The 23446-nt window shown below is 32.6% G+C and overlaps 2 protein-coding genes across 4 annotated transcripts; both read right to left on the bottom strand.

The window, feature by feature from the left end:
- Positions 1-44: 44 nt before the first annotated feature.
- On the bottom strand, positions 45-1924 carry LOC117921637. 2 transcript variants are annotated; one of them, XR_004652393.1, is made up of 4 exons: positions 1684-1924; positions 1371-1564; positions 552-653; positions 45-456 (listed from the first exon to the last, which is right to left on the bottom strand). XR_004652393.1 is itself a non-coding variant. In XM_034839587.1 (3 exons), the coding sequence occupies exons 1-3, from the start codon at positions 1560-1562 to the stop codon at positions 364-366; spliced, it is 387 nt and encodes a 128-aa protein (XP_034695478.1). In that variant the 5' UTR covers positions 1563-1575; the 3' UTR covers positions 45-363. The 2 variants fall into 2 exon arrangements, 1 of the variants encoding a protein (XP_034695478.1); XM_034839587.1 differs by lacking the exon at positions 1684-1924 and having other exon boundaries at positions 1371-1575.
- Positions 1925-13361: 11437 nt separating this feature from the next.
- LOC117921636 (putative leucine-rich repeat receptor-like protein kinase At2g19210) lies at positions 13362-19570 on the bottom strand. 2 transcript variants are annotated; one of them, XM_034839585.1, is made up of 13 exons: positions 19384-19570; positions 18084-18636; positions 17043-17536; positions 16695-16827; positions 16538-16609; positions 16318-16389; positions 16147-16227; positions 15641-15822; positions 15326-15546; positions 15091-15217; positions 14709-14771; positions 14407-14596; positions 13362-13909 (listed from the first exon to the last, which is right to left on the bottom strand). In XM_034839585.1, the coding sequence occupies exons 1-13, from the start codon at positions 19451-19453 to the stop codon at positions 13474-13476; spliced, it is 2694 nt and encodes an 897-aa protein (XP_034695476.1). In that variant the 5' UTR covers positions 19454-19570; the 3' UTR covers positions 13362-13473. The 2 variants fall into 2 exon arrangements, with proteins under 2 accessions (XP_034695476.1, XP_034695477.1); XM_034839586.1 differs by having other exon boundaries at positions 15326-15540.
- Positions 19571-23446: the final 3876 nt, after the last annotated feature.

The following is a 23446-nucleotide window of genomic DNA, read 5'->3' as shown; positions in this document are numbered from 1 at the left end:
TTGTTTCATCAATGCAAAACATACGTGAAAATAACATTGTCCAAGTACCATTCGAATATTGTCTAAAATAAAAGTGACCAATAAATAATAGCAAACCACATAATAATATCAACTCGATGGTGACGGTGGTGGTTGGGAAGTTGAGCTAGAATGAGGTGGTGGTTGGTTAGAAGTGTTGGTTTGTTGTGGCATCAAAGTCTGGATCATTGCCTTTAACTCCTCCAATTGAGTGGTAGCTATTGTTCTAAACTCCTCTAACTTTGTGATTTGTTGTCGTAACCTCTCTGTTTCTTCATCAGGAAATTCAGTTGTAGTCGAACGCTTAAGTCGTGACCCATATCCCAAACCTCGAATATAACCTGATCACTTCCCTAGTACTCTTTGAGTTATCTCCAAGTCAGAGATAGGAGTATCTCCATCTTGGGTACTCTGCTCTTGAAGCTTACGCATCTCTTCCTAAGAAATATAGTTTTCAATTAGTGAACATGTTACATAGCATATAATGAAAAGAAAATTTTAATTTTTGCAACTACAAGTAACATGACTCTTACATATCGAGATTTAGTTGTGTCATTGATCCATCCCTTACTTTCATTGTAGTGAGTGGCACGAAATAACTCCACTTCCCCTTGCAACTCTCCAGTGGCAACACTCTTTGACATGCACATAAAAAAATAATTTAGTTATTTTTAAAGATAAGTAATAAACTCCCTTTTCAACTTTCTAGGTGGAACATGTCTTTTACATAAATAGAATAAAATAAAACTATTATTTTAAAGATATAATTTAGAAAAATATGTCATACCATTGAGTTATGCTAACAATGAAATGCAAATGGTATAGATCCACCACGATGATTGAATGGAAGCTTTTCACAATTTTCACTATTTATAGTAGCCCTTTTCTACACAATAATATTACTAAAGAGTAAGTAAAAGAAAATGAAACAAATTATAGTGACCTAAGAATTAAGAATATATGTTAAATAAAAACTTTACAAACAATGAAACATGTAATAAAATGTAGTCTTTCTACCAAGATTTTAGTAAAATCTCCTCCATTATTTATACTATATATATATATATATATATATACAAAACTTTAATTTTTGGTAATAAACCAACATTCCAATACATATAACATTTCAATAATTCATGGTAAACAAACATTCTAATATAATATTTTAATTATTCATAAGGAACCAACAATCCAACACAACATTTCAATTTTCAACTTGTTTCAAGTGACAAATTCCTACTTTTTTACTTCAAAATATACCAAATACCAATGATCAAGATGCTCTAGTATACCCACACAACATCAAATATGTTTACTATTTCATATGTAATTATGTTAAATATGCACAATACCTTAAATTTTTCAAGAGAAAAAAGATTGCACAAGTAATCTGAATCTTCTTGTGTGACATCATCTGGTGGGTGCAAACGTGCCTCCTCCACTGTCTCAAACTGCTTGAAATGCTGGTGAAGATCATATCTATATGTTCGATAACGTTGTCCCATAATCTCATGCACATACTTTGTAATGTATGTTTTTGACATATCTAGATCAAATTTTGATTGAAATTTAAAATAAAAATAAAATAAAAAGCATTATAATATGTTAGTATAATTATAGATTAACTAATTAATTAAAACATTTTTAACTAATAAGAACTCTTACTAAAAGGCGATCAACTAATGGTTGTGTATCCATAGCTGGAATAGCTGACCATTTCTCGAATTGTAGTGGAGCAAATTTTCTAATGAGATAGCCACACTCATTAGAAAATTTTGTAGATTTATCACTATCTTTTGGTCTTCCACTCTCTGTGTTGAAATCTAACTTGATTTTCCCTGACATTTGTACAATAGTATCTGTGCCCTTACCTCTTGTAGGTCCACGACCCTTATTTAATGGTGGATATGAATCTACAATTTAAAAACAAAGTTAGAATGCATAGTTAATGATAAAAATAAAAACAAAAACTTAAAAAATGTATTCTTACTAGTGCTATTTCTAACTATTGTCTGCATTGATGATGGCATATTACTATTAGTAGGAGTAGGAGTTGAAGAAATTGGAGGAGAAGGAAGAGGTGGTGGTGGAGGAGGAGGAGGAGAGACAACCCTAATAGTGGTTTTAGTATGATTATTCATATTCTTGGGGGGGAGCTCGAGACTTAGTGTTAGAAGTATATTTAAGGCGACGTCGATTTCCACGCTCCATCTATGATAATACTTCCTGCACTAAATTCAGTTAGACAAATACATAGTTACATAAAATATTTTCATTTATGTTCTTCAATTCCACATAAGATGTAATAAATGAGATTTTAAAAAAATTTAGTTTAGGGGATACATTATGTATATGCATTAAATAAATAACTCAAAATAGTACAAAAAATGTAAATTTGATATGAAATATAAACATAATACTATATTATTAAACTAAATGAAATTCAAAACTCATATGAACATCATAATTGAATTATTTTATGCAACTCTATCAAATTGTAATGAAATAAAAACAATAAGATGATAAACAAGAAAAGTCTAACTGAAATTGACATTAAAATAATAAAACTATCACTATCACTATCACTATCATGATCTTCTTCATCACTATTTTCATTATCTTCACTACAATAGTCTACAAGTGTTTCATCTTCTTCATCTTGGTCATTTATGAAAGCAGTTAAATCATCATTTTCAAATCTTCTCCCATGATCAACCACATTTTCAATATCAATATAGCTTGGATCACCATCTGCCCTTTGATATTGTAGAACATTACAATCTTGGTTTACTGACCAAACAATATCAGTTGAATCATTTTCTTGATATGCTTCTTCTATTGTTGGATCTTCATTATCATTTTCACTATCATTTGTTGTAGTTTGCTCTGGGACATCAAATATGTGTCTATGAAGTACTTTTTGCACCACTTTCCAACTTGATCCTAACTTTGGATCATTTACGTAAAAGATTTGTTGTGCTTGGCTTGCAAGAACATAAGGATCTTCTTCATACCACTTATTATCCACATTAATGCACCTAAGGACACCATCATCTTGCAATCTCTTTTTATTGGGATCAGTATCAAACCATTCACACTTGAATAGAACAACTTGGTTGTTGAAGATATAATCTAACACAACAACATTCAGCAACACACCATAGAAATCAATCATATCCTCATAATGGTCACCCAATACAAGAACACCGCTATTTTGAGTTGTGTGTCGATCATCTCAATCTTTAGTGTGAAATTGAATTCCATTTACCACACAACTATGATATAAAGATACTCTACGATCATGTCCAGAGGCTAATGAATACAACTCATCAGTAGCTTCTGGTGATCCTTGATGGCGTAATATTTTCATCTGCATAATTGAGAAGATATGTAATTAAGAATATCATTCTAATTAAATTTGTTTAAGAGAAAAAATGTCTTTAGATATACATACATGATTCGCAAACCACTTTGGGAATAGCTGTTTTTGCCTTTGAAATAAATTATCATTGGTTTCCTTTTCCAACTGCTCCATGTGTTCACTAGCTGTACACACTTTTGTTAGTACACTGCATTAATTAGCTATTGAGTCATAAATAATTATAAATGGTTGCAAAAATAATTTTATGTCTTACCATAAATATGATTGTAGTTCTTTATAGTTGTTCAAGATATACCAGTGAGCTTTCTCTATTTCGGCACGAGAGAACTCAAGCTGCTGGTAACTTCCAAATGGGCGAGCTCTTTGAGAAAAAACAGAAAACCCATTTGACTGATCATTCAAATCATCAACATTTCGATCTAGTCGATTAAATTTAGTCTCAATTCCAAGAAGATATTGAGAACAAAATGTTAATGATTCATTCACAATATAAGCCTCTGCTATTGAACCTTCTAGGTAAGCCTTATTTCTTACATAACTCTTATAAGTCGATAAAATCCTGAATAAAAGCAAAGGTCATTGAAACATTATTCAAATTGTTAAAGAAATTAATTTTTAAAATTGAATATAAAGTTTATAAATATTACCTTTCAATAGGATACATCCATCTAAGTCCAACAGGTCCAGCAAGTTTTGCCTCATGTGGTAAATGCACAAGTAAATGTACCATAACATCAAAAAAAGCAGGTGGAAAAAACCTCTCAAGCTTACAAAGAATTAACACAATATCATGTTCTAATATTTCCAAATCTTGTATCCTCAATGATTTTGCACATAACTTTTGGAAAAAACATGAGAGTTCTATAAGTGTTGTACTAATATCTTCCTTAGAAATTTACGGATTCCAATTGGGAGAAGTCGTTGGAGCAACACATGGCAATCATGACTTTTGAGACCTAATATCTTTCCATCTTCTATGTTCACATGCTTTGAAATATTTGTGGCATATCCATCAGGAAACTTGATTGATTTCAAAAAAGCACAAAATTCTCTTCTTTCCATTGATGTTAATGTGTAGCATGCATGAGGCTTCAAGTATTTGTTACCATGCAACACTAAATGCAACTCCTTTCTTATTTTCATGTCTTGTAAATCTAATCGAGCTTTATATGTGTCCTTTGTCTTCCCTTCAATATTCAACAGTGTCCCCATCACATTGTCACATACATTTTTCTCAATATGCATAACATCAAGAATATGTCTTATACTTAATTTTGACCAATATTCTAATTCAAAAAATATACTTCTCTTGGTCCAATTTAATTCACTAGGTATTCGCTTCCTTTTCTTATCTTTTTTGTTTGGATTCTTACCCAAAATAACATGATCAACATTTTCTACTTGCTTCAATATGTCATCACCGGAAAAACTTTGGGGTGCTGGATTCATTTCCAACTTACCATCATGTAATCTACTTTTACGCCAAGGATGTTTAGTCGGCATATAACGACGATGACCCATATAACATATTTTGCTTCTCAATGATTGAGATGATGTGTCAACATTGCAAACAGGGCAAGCCATGTAACCTTTGGTACTCCAACCGGATAACATGCCATACGCAGGAAAATCATTTATTGTCCATAAAATTGCTGCATGCATTTTAAAATATTGACCAATAGAGACATCATAAGTCTCTATGCCATCATGCCATAACTCTTTGAGTTCATCAATTAATGGGCGTAAGTAAACATCAATTTCTTTTCCAGGAGAATGTGGACCCGGAATCAAAAGTGACATCATTAAGAATGGTTCTTTCATGCATTTCCAAGGAGGCAAGTTATATGGCACTAGTATAACAGGCCACATACTATATGAGTGACTCATGTTACCAAATGGATTATAACCATCTGATGAAAGACCTAACCTCACATTTCTTGATTCACTACTAAAAGAGGGGTACATTCTATCAAACAACTTCCATGCTTCAACATCAGCCAGATGCCTTAGCACACCATCATCTACTCGCTTTTCTTTATGCCACCTCATATCACTTGTTGTATGCCTTGACATAAATAGTCTTTGTAATCTTGGTTTAAGAAGAAAATATCGCAAGCTTTTATGTGGGATTTTCTTGCCCTTACCATCATTAATCTTATATCGATCCTCATCACATATAGGACATTTATCTAAAAATTCATTTTCTTTCCAAAACAATGCACAATCAAACTTGCAAGCATGAATTTTTTCATACCCTAAACCCAAATCCCGTAACATCTTCTTAGCATCATACGTACATGATGGAAGATTTGTACCTTCAAGAAATATCTCACTTAACAATTCAAGTAACATATCAAATGATTTATTACTCCAATGGTTAAGAACCTTTAGATGCATCAATTTAACAATGAAAGTCAAAGATGAAAATTTAGACCCCGTAAACAACTTTTTTCCAGTTTCACCTAACAACTCATCAAAATGTTTGGTCTTTACATTAGTTGTCTCAGATGTAGCATCTCTATTTGGTATTGGGCCACAAACATCACTCAAAAGTTCAATCATTTCATCATCGTCGTCAACATCATCATTAACAATAAAAGTTTCATGATGATCTAACCTATTAGGACCACTCATATCATTTCTTTCATTGTAATCAACACTAACTTTTTCTCCATGAAAAATTCATCTTTGATATGTTGTGGCTATTCCGTATTTATATAAGTGGGTTTCAATGTCATATATGGATTTCCAAAATGCATTCTAACAATGTTTACATGGACAACGAGTCTTTCCATTTTGATCCACATGATTTTTTGCAACTTGAAGAAATGTTTTAACACCAGTTGCATATTCATCTGACAATCTATCGCAAAGATTCATCCAACTTTTATCCATTAGTCAAACTTGTATGATGCAACTCTTATTCAATTATTTTTTAAATTGTAAAAGCATATAAAATATAATATTAAAGCAATATTAACCTTAATAACAACAATAATACAAATATAGATATTTAATCTTATTCAATTATTTTTTAAATTGTAAAAGCATATAAAATATAATATTAAAGCAATATTAACCTTAATAACAACAATAATACAAATATAGATATTTAATCTTATTCAATTATTTTTTAAATTGTAAAAGCATATAAAATATAATATTAAAGCAATATTAACCTTAATAACAACAATAATACAAATATAGATATTTAAGTGATTAATTGAATGTCTATAGTAAATAAAATCATATTAATAGCATTTTATTAGAACTATTAAAAGAGATGAAAATTTAATTAATAAAAAGACTATTTATGTAACTAATAACATACCTAAAAATATAAAGTAGTGATAACATACCTGATTTGCTTTTTTTTCAATGTTGTAGAACACCAAGATCAGCAACAACAGCAACCTATGGTGAGCAATAGAAGTAGTTGATGGCAGTCCATGGTGATGGACAATGAATATGGTGATGGGTTTGAAATAATGAAGATGTTATTTAAGGAGAAGCAGGATGGAGGATTTTTGTGGAGAGTTTAGGAAAGCTTTTTATTCTGATTTCTTTTTTTTTATTTTTGTTTCCATTTAATATTTTACAATATTTTTTTTGATAGGCAATTTAATATTTTACAATATTACTTACCAATTCTTTAAATATTTTCCAATTTTGAAGTAAAAAATTTTAGGATAGTTTTTTATAACCAATGAGAACATAGCAAACCAAATTGCTTTGTTATACCCAACAAACACACAATAAAACCAAACCAAAAACCTAAATTATCACCAGAGAGCAACATACTACCAAAAAAAAAACGACATATTACCAAGAAAAAAAAGCCTTCAACACAAATTTTTTTAGTTAAACCCGAGAAAAACAATACCTAGAGCATGGCAACTCACTTGACAGCCGCTCACGCGGATTCTGCAGAGCCTCCCGAAGAAACTGATCCATTTGGTTGATAGAGTCCTCAGAAATCATCCCGGAACCAACCAAAACCAACAAAGACGACAAAGCCGAAGCAGAAGCAAAAGCTGAAGCTGGTATCGAGGCATCGAGAAAGGAAGAGGAAGATGAATCTTTCTTGGATGATGAAGAGGAGAGCATCAATCTGCTCATGCTCTCGTCCAAATCAGCGACCTCCCAGGACTCAGGGGCTCCGAGATCATGGATGTAAAACATAAGGTTGTGTTTTTCATATCATGATTTGCAGGCAAAGGTCGTGAAATTTAAATCCAATGGTACAAAATCAAAGCAATCCCTAGAACATATCCAGAATTATTAATTATCATCTTTATTTTGATTAAATAACTACCATTCAAATTTCGGTTTTTTTAGAAAATATTTTATAAATTAAAATTAATTTAATAAGATAAATTATTAAATATTTTAATTATTTAAATTAATTAATGTTAATGGAAAAAGTTGTTACTACATATTTTTAATAAAATTTTAGAAATTAAATCTCAAATAAAATACTTTATATAAATTAATTTAATTTTTCATTTAAAATGTAATAAAACATATTTTAATAAAAGTATTTTAAAATTTTTAAAATAAATATTGTCTTCAACAAAATGGGTTCCTTTCATCTAAAAATATGATAAAACCGCATTAATCTTTATTTTCATATCAAAGACTATTACAATGTCATATGTATTATATTTATGTATAAATTGTTTTTATTCAATAAATCAAATATTTCTTAATTCAATTCTAACTTTATACACTTTCAAAATTCATATTTATTATTCTTAAAATTCAAATATCGAATCTATCGATATATCTCAATCTACCAATGTTTTTCTTCTTGATCATATCTATGTCAATTACACTTACAAAATAACTCTAAAATGTGTATTCTTGTTTATTAATTTTATCATTTTTTGGAGTTTTTCCAAGCATTCCTATGAATTTTAAATAATTTTTGCTCCACCAATATTTCTCTGATATTTCCAATATGTCTATGAAATGGAAGTACCGATATATCTGTAATTACTAATAATTTCATTCTTGATTCTAATATATATATATTTTTTTATATTTATATTATAATAATAACATTATCACATTATTTCTAAATAATATTTACTTTCTTTAATAATAATTGTGTTGTTTCATGAATATTAAAGTATCATGAAATTTTCTCAAAAAACAAATAAATCATGTTAAGCATTCAATAGTATAAATAAATTTAAAAGTGATAAATTTATTTTGAAAATGGATAATGCATTTTAATGGGGATGAAATAGTTTTGTCTCCAATATTGAGTTTTTACAATAAAACAATTTCTTCTCCAATAATTCTCTTTGTTCATTCATCTAGTGGTATTAGGACAATATTTTTGTCTCCCATTATTAGGATTTTTCTCTCCAAAATTATTTTACAACAACATAATTTTGTTACCCATTATTTACCTTTTGGGACGACACTAGCTTTTTGTCTCCCAATATATTTTGCACCATGAAATATTTTGTTGTTAAAAATTATGATGTCGTCACAAATAATTTGGCCTCATTTTACATTCAATTAAAACTTTAGACACAAATTTTCGTAACAAACTCAAATTTCGTCTCCTAATATCATCTTTAGAGATGAAATTATATTCATGGCCAAAAAATTTGTGGCTGAAGGTCAAATTTCTACTCTTGGCCATGAATCTAACCTAGGATCCAGAATGTCGCTCCTTATTTCTACTCTTGCAAGAATTAATGGGACTAACATTGGACTATGTGCTCAGAGCTTGATCCCATGGCTTTTTATTGTTGCAGGTTGGCCTGAAATTAATGAGCGCCAATGGCACGATCTCGAAGCTATGAACATCATTTTTCCCATTCAACGTAGTGGTTATGTAATACCTGCATGAAAATATTCCATATAAACAACCTGTTATTTTCAAAAAAAACAAAAGACGGAAAAACATTTGCTTTGGCATATGGATAGATTGCAATTAGTAGAAAGTGCTAAGAACCAACATTTTTCTTTCATTTTGCACTGCTTATGGTAGAAAGTGCTTGATGTTGATTGATTCAGGAAGTTGTGAGAACATGGTGGCAAAAGAACTGGTAAAGAAGTGGTGAGATATGCTTCATGGTGCACAAGCCTTCGATAAAATTGATCTTCAAAGAGTGCCTATCATCAGATAAGGATACAAGCCAGTGATGAGTGGAAGACTGCTTTCAAAACTAAAGATGGACTCTAGAGTGGCTACTTACGCCCTTTGGTTTTTTGAATGCTCCAAGTACCCTCATGAGGTTAATGAATCAAGTACCATGACCTTCTATTGGAAAAATTTTGGCATATTTAGCTCTACCATAAGTGAGCGTACTGACCATTTGTGCCGAATTTGGGAAACTTTAGAAGCTTCATGCAAACATTGAGAGGTGAACTTCATGATAATCTGCATGCAGTGTGGTCTTTTTAGGCTATGTTGTTTCCTCAAGGACTCAAAGTTGATGATGAAAAGGTCAAAGCAAACTTAGAGTGGCCAATCCCAAAATCCATATCAAAGGTGCAGAGTTTTCATGGGTTGGCAACTTTTTTATCGCTGCTTCATAAGGAGTTAATTTCAACCCCATTATTTCACCCTTGACTGATTGCATGAAGACTGGATCATTTTAGTGGGCCAAGTTTGCTGAAGAAAGCTTCAATTTAATAAAGAGAAATATTACTGAAGCTTTCATGCATCCTAGCCTTTCCAGATTTTGAGGCATTGTTTGTGGTTGAATGCTATGCATCTCATCTGGGAATTGTTGTTGTCTTGAGTCAGAAGGGACACCCAATTGCTTTCTTCAAGGAGAAGCTCAGTGGTTTCAAGAGACATCATTCTACTTATGATATGGAATTTTATTCAGTCATACAAGCTTTGAGATTTTGGCGCCTTACTTGTTGCACAAAAAATTTGTATTACATTCTGATCATGAAGCTCTCAAGTTTCTTAATGCCCAAAAGAAGCTCAATTCAAGGCATGCTAAATGGTTGTCTTTCCTTCAAGACAACACATTTGTGATTCACTACAAAACTGGTACAATGAACAAGGTGGTAGATGCTCTTAATTGGTCGCATATGAGGTAATTGGATTTGAGTTACTACTAGAGAATTATGCAAAGGATCCCTTCTTTAAGAGGGTGGTAGAAGAATGTAGAATTCACTATTGTTGTTGTGTACCTGTTCAAAGCCATCATGTTATTTTTTAATTACACGAAGAAGATCTTGGTGTTCACTTTGGAACAAAGAAGACTACATGGCCTTGGTATATGATTACTACTCAAAAAGTGCTATTTCATAACTTGTGATTAACTCTTTTAAACACTTTTGAGTAGTAGTTATCACCTTTTAACCCAATTAACATATTAAGGACCCTTGCAATCAATTCTAATCAAATTGTGTTAAGTTTTGGTGTTTTGATAGTTTTTTTATCACCAAAGCAATCCGAGATTTAGGAGAGTTCTTTGGAATCCATGGCAAAGCAATGGAAAGCTCAGAAACATGAAGAACCGAAGCTTTGAAGTCCTTTGCCATAAGCAAATCCGGAATGCAAGGAGCAAAGATATCCGGACAGGGCATCCGAACAGGATGGCGGCGGAAATCAATGATCCAGACAACACATCCGGATAGGATATGCTATCGTCCGGGTGTGATGTTCACGAGTGCCATGTGCTTCTCCCTAAGAGAGTCCGGATAGGAGAGCGCGCCACATGTCCTCTTGGGGAATCCGGATGGAGTTGATCCGGATAGCCTTGCACGCTCCATGTCATCCGGGAGAGGGGTCCCTACACTTTGCATACGCAAACGGTCCCCCTTGCGACATAGCTCCTTCCACCCGGGGGAATCCGGATGGAGTTGACCCGGAAAACCTAGCGGCGCGGGATATCTCACATCCGGATGGGAGAGAAGGACGTTTCAACTTCTCCGGTCAGACATATCCGATCCTCTGATAGCGCTTACCCGGAGAGTTTCGCAACCATTTTACACAGTGTCGCGGTGTTCTCTTGAAGCTTCCCGATATTTCCGACCGACATTTTGAGATATTTTGTTTTAGATATTTATTGTCTAAATCCCCAAAGTCTCCTTGTAACCCACCTATCATAGGATTCCTTAGTCTTTAAGCAAGCAAAAAGGGTGAATAACCTCTTATATATAGTTTGTAATTTTCTTTAAGAAAGATATATATGAAACCGACGAGCAGAGCACTTGCTTTATTTTTTTTCTTCATATTTTTGTTTTCTCGTTAGTTTTCTTTCTAGCCAATCAAACTCTGAGGATTTTTCCTCAGAGGATGAGAGGTTAGGCTCTTCGTCTCTTGGAGTGAAGAAAGTCGGGTAAATTTCCTCATGCATAAATTGGAAGTTTTGTTGTTTTAGTTTTTAATGAAGAGAAAGTGTGACCCGTTAATGGTTTTCTAGAATAGCCAACACTTGGTAAGCTTTTGGACTCTAAGAAGACATCCATTAGTTATCTCTTGCGAGCTTGAGAAGGGAAGTCCAAAGTTAAAGATCACCTTGAATGACAAATACTAGGTGAGAGGCACGAGTCATTACAAGATGCATCAGTGAGAGGGATTTAGTGTTTGAACCCATTAAGGGGAAGCATCTGTACCGCACCGGTTAGAGAATTAACTATATGTTAATTCTCTAATTCGAGGAAAAGAAACAAATGACCGGAACTCTCCTTTTTGTATAAGAAACCTGAACCTAGTGATATAAACTCTAAGAAACACTTTTCTTTGTAAGTAAAATCAGTTACTATTTTTTGTTAGCTTAAAACCAATCCTTTTTCAAACATCTTTATGTCTTCTTTTAAAGCTAACCTTGAAATGAAAAGGCACCAATTCAGCTCTTGAATTAATATCAATTGTGAAGTGAAAACTCATCCTAGTGAACGACCATAGAGTCACTATGCTATGCTAGCTAAGGCTATCCTAGTACATGGTGTAATAGGTTATAAATTTTGTTGATTACTCCCTTCTGAGGACCACAATCAAGGGACACCAGCTGGACACAAATCAAATGGCACCACTGTCAGGGACCATTGAGAGGATATGAATCAGCTGAGACACCAATTGGGAACGAATCAATATAAGAACACTATTATCAACCTAAGATACAAAGAATTTGCAAAGTATGTCAATCACTATATGATATATGTCAACGTGCTATAAGGGTGAAAAATAAGCTTGAATCACTCTTATTGTGCTACACAAAGGATATCAAGCGTTGAGTTTTTGCACTTGTAGTTGTTGTATTTAATATTGATTCTTATTATTCATGGTTTTCGTTAGTGAGTAAAAAAATAGTGTGCAGCTGCAATTGAGAAAGAGAAGAAGAGTCTTCACCATTGTAATTTTTCTATCTTCATTTGATTAGTGAAGTATTAAGTGATGGTATTCTTTATGAACGTAGGAATCACATTGATCATCAAACTATATTAAAACTCATCTTTTTTTCACTTCTTTGCTCGTGTGTAGTTTTGTTAACATTTATTAATCTCATCATGCTCCCAATCAAGTGTGGGAAGACATAAGCATGGATTTGCATTAGGTTTGCCTAGAACACAACATGGAGCTGACTCAATTTTTGTGGTGGTAGATCACTCCTCTCCCAGATGGTTCACTATATTCCTTGTAAGAATACCGCTGATACTCCACAAGTTTCTCTGTTGTTTTTTGGAGAAATTGTTCTACTTCATGGGTCTATCATGCACATAAATTATGTTCTTTATAGTATGAAGTTATATTCTTGATTTTAGGAAGTAGCTAGATAATTTTAGGGAATGAGTTATATTTTGGAGATAGGCAGCCAAAATTGAGTGAGTCTGTTTCCCTTCGTTGAGTGACTCCAGGCTTTATTCTTCCCCACAGTTGCTATACACAGCCTGCATCAGCCATTGGAGAGCAGCAAAGCACCCGAGAGACATCAACAGTGTAACACAATAAATTGAAGTTCATAATGAAATAGTGCAATTTTATTTTATTATTATTAAATTCGGAAAGAACATTAATATATAAGTTCTACAAACATGTTTGTAGTCAAGAAACAGATAGAAGTATGCGCCTGCATGTTGTACAAAAATTTCTACCTTGCTTGGGGACCCATTGCATCTTCATCAATACCTAAAACAACCATTTCAGGTGAATAGCTTGATATTATGCCATTGTCCTCTTTCACATTAAAAGCTCTTTCATCTCTTATCTCTATATTCAAACACTCCTTTAGTTCCCCTACCACCTCACTCATGGTTGGCCTCTGGATGGAGATGGATGGAACACAAGCCATTGCAGTCTCCACAGCTTTCCACACAGAATTGGTGTTGATCAAGTCTCCTTCTAATCTCGGATCCACAATGCTTCTTATTTCTCCTCTGGAAATAATTGGACTAACCCATTGGACTATGTGCTCCTTGTTCCCATGGCTACCTATTATTGCAGGTTTTCCTGAAATAAGCTCCAACAGAACAATCCCAAAGCTATAAACATCACTTTTCTCGTTCAACCTCGCTGTTATGTAATACCTGCATGAAAGCCCAAGCAAACAAACTCGATCATTTTAACAAAAATGGAGTGGGCATAGAATGCTACTAGCTAATTGTTTAATTTGGAAAAAAAAAATATGAATTAGAGATGTGTTTAATGCATGGTACAAGGATGAAATGTTGGTCTTGGTACTAATATATTAATAATGTACACCTCAAAACAGTTGAACACCAATGTTATTGTTCAGTATCACTTGATCCAACAATGTATTTGTTTCAAAGACAAGATATATAGTCTAAAAACCACTTGTAATAGTTCTTGGAGAAGCACTTAAGAGGTGATTTTTTCAAAAAAAAATACTTGTAGCGAAAAACACCTTGAATGGAAATATTAACAACTGCACTCTTAATGGAAAAAAAAACTTATCGTGTGTAACGACCAGTGTACTGGAACTAAAGATGTTTTCCAAAGTTATTGAGTTGCTAAAGCATACATCAATTGTTTGAGTTGCATTTTCAATGAAGTAGGAACTTACTCAGGATCAAGGTACCCGGGCGTGCCAACAACTGCAGTTGATACATGAGTTTCAGATTCAAAGGGAATGATTCTGGACATCCCAAAATCCCCAACTTTGGCTTGCAGTTTCTCATTCAGTAAGATGTTTGCAGTCTTAACATCTCTGTGGATTATGGGTGGTTTGCAACCATTATGCAAATATTCCAGTGCTACAAATTCAATTTCCAACTCATGTTAGATTCATACATATATCAAAGATAGGCATAAGGGAAACAAGAAATTTTTAGGAAAATTTTCATGTTCATCCACACTTTAGCTAACCTTGTGCTGCATCAATTGCAATTCGAAGTCTTTGTTCCCAACTCAAGACAGGTGCATTTTTACCTGCACCCATGACATAATAAAGCAAATTTTTATTGTGGTCTTGCTCTACAAAAGGAAACCGAAAAAATTTTGAAAAAATATTTGGAGGGAAGTAAGAAAATGCAGCAGAACTATATAGTTTTAAATATTGATATTGGCTATAATCATGGTTCTTCTTATAATTAACACTAAGGTTGAACTTAATTATATTTCCAATTAATCAAATACTCAGTGCACTCAGTGAGTCGATGTCGATCAGAAGAGAAATAAACCACAAAACTGATTATTTCTCTGAAATTTAGAACCTTGCATAGGGTATGATACAAGTACTGATATATACCTGATAAAAGCTCTTCTAAGTTCCCATTAGCCATGTACTCATAAATGAGCCCCATGTTTGAACCTTCATCACAGTATCCAACCAGAGAAGCCAAGTTTCTATGATGAACTCTTGCCAACAGCTGAGCCTGTTGTTCAGATGAACACCCAAATATATCCAGATTTAGCGATATGTAACTGATGGAAACTGTAGTTAAAAATCAAAATAGCTTGAATGCCAGTGCAAAGAAGCTTGCCTCGGTCCGGAATTGTTTAGACCCTTGAGCTGATGATGGCGAGAGCATCTTGACAGCAACTTGAGTGCCATCTTTCAAATGGCCACTGTAAACTGCTCCAAATCCTCCTTTTCCGAGCACCTTTTGGAAGTTGTCAGTGATGCTCACCACCTCAGAGTAACTGAAGCATTGATTCTTCGAATCCAATACCTTTTTTTCTTCCTTAGGTTTGCCATCTGTTCCTAATAAGATCGTCACATATGTAATTAGCACTTAAACACCACAATTTTTACTTAAAATAGTACCATTAAAAAATATATAGTAGTTAATTCATACCATGCTTTCTTCTTATTTTAAATCTCCACAAGGTGGCTAATGCAGCTAAGAGGAGTAGAACTGAAGCAATGGATGCAACGGATGCAACTACTGGAACAGTAATATTCCTACCCTTCTTCTTCTGCTTCTCTTCCTCCTCAGCACATGAGTTTGTCTTACAAAGATATGGATTCCCATCCAAACTAGCATCAAAACAAAGAATATATGTCAAAAGTGGTAAAAGAATTGGAAAAAACCATAAATTTTGGAATCTGAACCAAAATTTGGAAGTTAATTTGAAACATCTCTACTGACTAATTTTATCCTCTCATATTCTTGGCAACCAAATTGAATGAATAGCTAGCTAATAAACTCTTTCATCAACTAATTGGATATAACAAAATTCTAGAATTACGAACAAAAACCGTCATTCAATTAGTTAAGCTTGATCCATGATGCATAAATGACTAAATTCAGTTCTAGGAAGGCAACTGAATATCAGAATTCATTGTTTTGAGCAAGCATACCTCAAAGACAGGGATTCCTTATCTGATTTTCTAAGAAGAGCCAATGGAACTGACCCTGTGAAATTGTTCCCTGATAAGTTCCTGCGAAGGAAAAGGAACACAATATTTGGTTCTTTCTTTGTTAATAGAATGAGAAGCATATGGTTGTATAACTAAACTGTGACAACTTACAGGGAGTTCAAGGAAGTCAGCTCAGCTAGAAAATCTGGTATTTCTCCAGTTAAGTTATTGTAAGATAAATCTCTGTAATGAAAGAATATTGGTTAAGTAAGGAGTTTTCTATTTATTTTCGAGAATTAAAAGTCATTAACTTGCTCATTGAAATCATGTTTCAATGATTTGTCATTGATGTACTCTATCCAAAGTGTAAATGAGATTGCCAATACTTAACAAATATTGCAAAGAGGTGAGAGTGGAGAATGAAGAGTCTATCTTCCCAGTCAGACTGCTGGATGAGAGGTTCCTGCTTGGCAGTTGGATTACATTCATAAGTATTTATGTTAACAAATATATACATGTACATAGCCTGTTCTGATGTCCATACTCACAAGGAGATGATACTAGGAGAACCACTCTTGCTGCAGCTCAGGCCAGTCCACCGGTACGACTCCGGGAGACATGGATCTCCTTGCCAGTTTCTGCTCATTGTGTACACTGATTTGATCTTCTTGATAGCATCAACTAGAATTTTTCATAGAGGACCAAGAAAAAAAAATGGTTTATTTTCAAGCAAAGAAGGAGAAATATTCTGTGTTGAGAGCCTTTTCTAAAAAAAAAAAATATACTAAAGACTCTAATATTGGCAGTCCAAATTCAAATCTGATTTTTATGTAGTTTAAAGTTTGGAACAAATTGTGGAACAACTAAATCATGACATGGATAATATAAGAACATACCATCGCCTTGGAGAGTTGATGATTGTGAGAAATCTTTTATCTTGTAAACCTCCATAGCATTGATAATGGGCGGACGTGTGGATCTACCTGTCTTTTTAATTGTAAATAACAGTTTGTTTGTGGTGCTTCCACTAACAGAATTTGTACTATACAACGTGTCGGAAGACAGGTATGGAGGAGTGAGAGCCCCACCACCCCATGACTCATCATCATTCAGTGAGATAGTAAATTCTCTCAACTCGCCTTCATTGAGTTTCTCAACCTCGGCAAAGTGCATGTACATGTATAACTTCTGAGAAGGATCACCACTGATGTTCAAAGAGAGGCGCAAGGATTCACTTTCATTTGCAGGCGTTGCAGCAGTCGCCATGACTGTCCGTGGAAGCCTATATTCACTGGTACTAAGGGTATAACTCTCATACGATGCATTAATGGATTCCCAAGAACCCAATCTGAATGGGGTCCAAATGCGGTCGAAAACATCATCTTTGTCCCTAATGAGAATCAATTTTTATGACTTGTTAGTCCAATATATAGAATATAATAAATCTGGAGAAGAAACTAGTAAATCCCTCCAACTAGAAGTGATCTCCAACACAAGAATTTTTCTTTGCATGACAAGCTAAGTGTAATAATTAGTCTCTCAATCACGTAGATATTGTCTATTTTTAATCGTCTATTTTTAATCAAATGATACGTTCCTCAAAACTTTAAAACACATTTATAATATTAAGAGGAGTCTACACGTAAATAGCATCAAAAACTTTTTTCCTATCTTATGTGAATATCTTAATCATCCCATACAAATACAACGGCTTCGTTATATCTTATAGGATTGTGAGATCAAACAAATATCCTTTGTGAGATCAAATAAACTCTTTTACCGGATTTGTGATCAACTCTAATAACATTCTATAATGATCAATTCCTTAGATATTGTTTAAATTAGATTCAAAGGATCTCATAACTTTAAAACGTGTCTATAAAATTAAGAAAAACTTATTTGAATATGTGGATATCACAATAAGATAAGTGTCTCACCTGATTTCCGTATCTTGTTCTGCACCAAAATCCCACCTGTTATAGAATAGCAGTGACCCGGGTTCAGTCTTATCATAAATGGAATTATTAAGCGGTCGAAGCTCTAACACTGAAATGAAAGGTGTCCCAGAATCGATGTTTACTAGACACACATCTATGTCATTTGTTTTCGGGGCGTGTATAATTTCCTTCCATAAAGCTGTAGATGAATCCCCAATGTTGACAGTGTCCCATTCATCAGTACCCAGATATAGTTTGAATTCTGGAAATTGATTCTTGGAGTCATAATTCCCATACATGAATAAAGCTCTGATCAAATACTTATTATCCTTTCCTTGTTCTGGTCGTAAGGTATAACAGTTCCTGGCTCCTTCTGGGAAGCTTCTAACATTCATGAAATGCTTTTTGAGATTATGCCTGGAAGTGATTTCCTCGGAAACATTATAATTCCTCCCAGTATCTATGTATTCTGCATCCGATAAGTAACTTATCTGGGTTTCATTATCAGTGTACTCAGAACCTGGAGCTAACCCACAATCGATGCTTATGAAACCTACAAAATATTCAATTTATTTAGCAAGTGCATAATTAGGGATGCAATTTGGCCACCTTCGCCCAACCTATCCCAAAATCAATTCTTGAGCATGCTTAAACAATCATTTTCAATATTTAAGTTGGGTTTCAATTAAGTTTTTTCAACTCAAACTCGATATTGAATAGTGTTCAGCCAATATTTGAACAACCTAGGCTAATCCGACTTAATGTTTTAATAATATTTATAATATATATATTATCCTATTTAACATTATTATTTTTTCAGTTTTAAGAAATTGTATGATGTAATATACTTTTTCTTTGTTTTTTTTAAAAAAATATAAATTTATTTGTATTTTTTGTTGCTATTGAAATTTTGTCTTAATTACTACTTAAATATATAAAAAAAAAAAAATTTAAAGTGTTATCAATAAATTTTGAATTGTATAATCCGATTAACCTAAATCTAATTCGACCAATCCAAATTTAATCCAACCAACCCCACTTAACCCAAACTTAAAAGAAATGGGATTCAATTGAGATTGAATTGGGTTTGAATTGGGTAACTAAGGTTGGAGATTAGGTTGGATTGGACTAGGATTGATTGGGGTTTGGTTCAAGTTAACCATTAACACAACTAACGTGTCCAAGTTGTAGCCTTATGCATAATATACATCTAGAGAGAGAGAGAGAGAGCAACCTTATGCATAATATATATATATATAAAAAGAGAGAGAGAGAGAGAGAGGGAGAGAGTGATACACACCTGGTTTAGTCTTCCCATGCACCAGCATTACAAGAGCTAAACAACCAAAAAGCACAAGAAAAATATCCATGGTCTATTCAGTTCACCTCTCAGAGAAGAAGAAGGCCAGGCCCCTGCAACGGTATTTAACTGCTGCTCATATGTTTAAGCTTAAGCTCTCCAAAGACCTGTTCCATCTCCATGACCAAGTTCCATTTCCAATCTTGATAATAACATTTTCATCATTTTACTTGAATAGCCCTTGTATCTATGATATTAATACACCTGTTAAGGGGTATTTGTGCCATTTCTGAAGCTCATTCTGTCTTGGAATTGAACTTTCTCTCCCAGCTCCAGTTGCATGAACTTTCTGAGTCTTTGCTTGTAATATTTAGTCTACAGAAAAGAAGACTTTGACTAATTCATGATAGGAAATTAAGGTGGTCCCAATTTTAGAACACAGAAGACAAGTTAAATGAAGTCAACCAATAAGAATTCCACAAGAGACGCCAAACGACTTGCCGATAGACACTGACCAACGTCTGTTTGAAGGCATATACAGCACCAATCCTTTTCCCCATTAGCTGTATGGACATTGAAAACACGGTCCTGACCTTCCTAAAGGCCACTGGAGTATTGTCTCCGTTCCCCATGTCTTCAGTGAATTTCCATCTGAAATGGAGACTCGGATGCTTCCAAGTAACCCACTAAAAACAATTTTGAGTCAGTCTAATGCATTCATATTTTGTTTGTTTACTTTCTTTTCCTTAATTTGAGATTTTTTTTGTTAGGTGGCTGATAGAGATTTTGGTTATGTTTGGTCCCGGAAAAGGGAAAGCAAGTTGGGAGGAAATGTAGAAGAAAAAACAATAAAATAAAATAAAAACAAAGTAAAAGTCAATAAATTATTTTATATGCTACTTCAAAACATTTCACTTATTTTAATTATTCTATATAATAATTAAATAATTTGAAAAGGTATAAATTTCTAATTAATTTTGATTATATTCGATTTTCTTTGATATTTTTTTTGAGATAATCAAAAATGAGAAAATCATTTTTCTTAATATTTTTTTCTTTCCTTAGTAATTTCCAAAAACCAAACATAATTTTGGTGTAATTTTTTCTCACATGTTAGCTGAGAAATTTCACATTGGAAGAAAGTTCAATAGGAATGACGAGCTTTTTGCATATGTACCATAATTTTAAAACATATTTTTTAAAGTTCATTCTCCCAAAAATAATGGTAAACTATAACACTTTATGATTTTATGTAAAACCTAGCTATTTTTGGAAAGATGAGTTCGGTATTAAAAAAAAAAAGTAAAAATTAGATAGTGTAATTAGACTCGATTTGAAAAATATTTTCAAAAAATTGTTTTACAAATAAATTTTAAAAACTTTTATATGATGTTTTATAAAACAAAAATCTAATTGAAAACTTGAAATATTTTTAATCTATTTTCTATGTTTTAAAATATTTTTTAAAAATAAATTTTATCTATAATACTTTATTTTTAATCATTTTAGTCTTCAAAAAATAAGTAAAAATAATTTTAAAAAAATTAATAATAATTATTTTTTGTTTTTGGGTTATCAAACATGTTTTATTTTTTATTCTAAAAAATTGAAACTATTTTTGTTTAGAACAATCAACAGAAAGATCCTTAGTTCACCTATAAGAAAAAAGAGAGGAAGAGAAAGACTTAAACAACCAAAAAGCACAAACAAAATATCCATGGTCTATCAAGATATTTGAAGAAAAACTGCTAATTATTAATCTTAGTTGTTTTATCTTCAGGGCACAAATATTTTGCTTTTACAATTTTAATTTTAGATTTTTTATTTCTACTGTTTTTATTTAATTATTTATGATTAATCTTTTATTCAATTTTAATATAAAAACAAATAGGAAAATGATGAGCTAAAAATATTATCCTCTTACATTAACAAAAAATTTATAACTAAATGGGCAATTTTGTTATTTTATAAGGGTTATAAATATTATTTTTCTCTAAACATTATTATAAATTTATAAAAAATAAATAAATGGGAAATTTTATTTGGATCCAAATTCTGGTCAAATAAAGCCAAATAGGAAAGAGCAGGTGAAATAACACTCTTGTCATATTCTTCAACCTCCATCCACACCCAATCCAAAGAACTCTCATACCCTACCACTGCCTACTCCCCCATTCCCCTTTCCCACATCATTTCTATTGTGTGGCTCAATGTTAAATTATTTATACTAACTATAGTGGATTCATTGATCTTTGAATTTCAGTATCTACATAATTTTATTTTATAGGTACAATCTAACACAACTAATCATACAAAGCAGTTCTTCAATACCCACATGATGGTTGAATTTCAAAGTACTTATACAATATTATTTTAGAATTAATTACAAGCGAAAGTGAGTAATCATATAGAATATTCATTATATTAAAGTTTGTGGATCAAAGGGGTAATATAAATCTCATTTCTTATACCTTAACTATGTGAAGTCAAGCTAAATAATCTTATCGTATACATTCGAGGGGAGCAAATTGATAGTTGATCTTTTTCTATACTTTTTAGTAAAGAATTAAATTAATTGTAAGTTAAAAGAGAAAGATACAGAGACATATAAACATAGTTTTTTATAATAATTTAAAAATTATCTACATCCATTCTGTCTTGCTTCAATTCAAGGTTGAGGTTTTTCCACTAATTTCAAGGGTTTTTTTAACTGAAAACCTTCAAAATTTGACACTTGGATTCAACGCTCCAGTAGACCCTTATGATTTCTTTTAAGTAATATCTCACACTTAAAAACAACTCTCATAATTTTACAAGTTTAAAAACCTCACAAGATAAGATTCGAAGTTTGTAATTTGGGGCTCAAGTACATTGGAAACTAAAATTAAGGTGTGTGCACTACATGATGATTAGAAAATAAAATGATGGTCGGTGTACTCAAAAAAAAATTTTTAAGCTCTTTAATGGTTTGCTACAATGATTTGCTCAAGGTTTTTGTAAACATAAATGTACTTGGTAAAGGTTTAAATTGGAGTTTTTGGGTGAAATTAGTCATTAGACATGGTTTTTAACTTAACTTGATAACTAGTTAGTTGATTAATGAGCTGGTCATCGGAGAAATAGTACAATTGTAGGTGACCATTAGGCCACAAAAATCTCCATTGATTCTCAACCAATGGATTGGTGCTCGATTGACCTCAACTGCCTTTCAACCACATACTATTACAAGAGGAAAATATTAAAAGGGTGTTTGTTTTTTTAGTTTTTTGCTTTCAGATTTTAAATTATTTGTTTTTTTATTTTTTTATAACTTATTATAAACTTTTTACTGAATAGAAAAAGTCGAAATATTTGGTTTTTTTTAAATAGAAAAAGCAAGATTTTGATTTTTCCTCATTTTTTAATGCTTAATAAAAATAAAATATTACAAAAATAAACAACTTAATATTTAATATTATTAAGTATTAAAGTTCTATTTAGAGTTAAGTAAAAAAAAAAACAAATACCACCTAAGTCAACTCAATCAATTAAGGTTAAGCAGCCCCAATCGATTCTCAATCAATTGAAGCTTTCTCAACTTGAGCAATATTAATTATGGTCCTACTATATTTTTTATCCTAAATCGGGGGGCTCCTTAACTATGCTCTTTTAAATATCGAATTAGTTCAAGGTCGCTCAATAAGACTAACGTGAAATGATTGGTCCAAGGCCAAGGGTTCAACCTTTGCTCCAAGTGTGAAGTTCAAGGTTAACCATGGGAGATGGATTAGAGCTAGCTGTGAGGGAGATGAACAAGATTAATTGCCCTCTCTCAGGGCTCAAATGCCTTCATAAAGTCTCCATCAACCTAACCATGTTTGGTTGGCTATGGTGAGGCAACGGACGCTTAACCTCCTTATGGAAGTCGAGTCTACATATCATTGGTCAATTAACTCTAATGTACAAAATAGCACTTGGGCTTACCATCCTTTGCCACTATGGTGATCAATGAACAATCAGGAATGTCCTCTGCTAATGGGACAAGTCAATATTATCCTATTCCACCCTCCCTCAATTGTATATA

Source organism: Vitis riparia, chromosome 9 (assembly GCF_004353265.1).
Source record: "Vitis riparia cultivar Riparia Gloire de Montpellier isolate 1030 chromosome 9, EGFV_Vit.rip_1.0, whole genome shotgun sequence".
Classification (NCBI taxonomy): Eukaryota; Viridiplantae; Streptophyta; class Magnoliopsida; order Vitales; family Vitaceae; genus Vitis; species Vitis riparia.
This window is presented reverse-complemented; position numbering and strand designations above follow the sequence as displayed.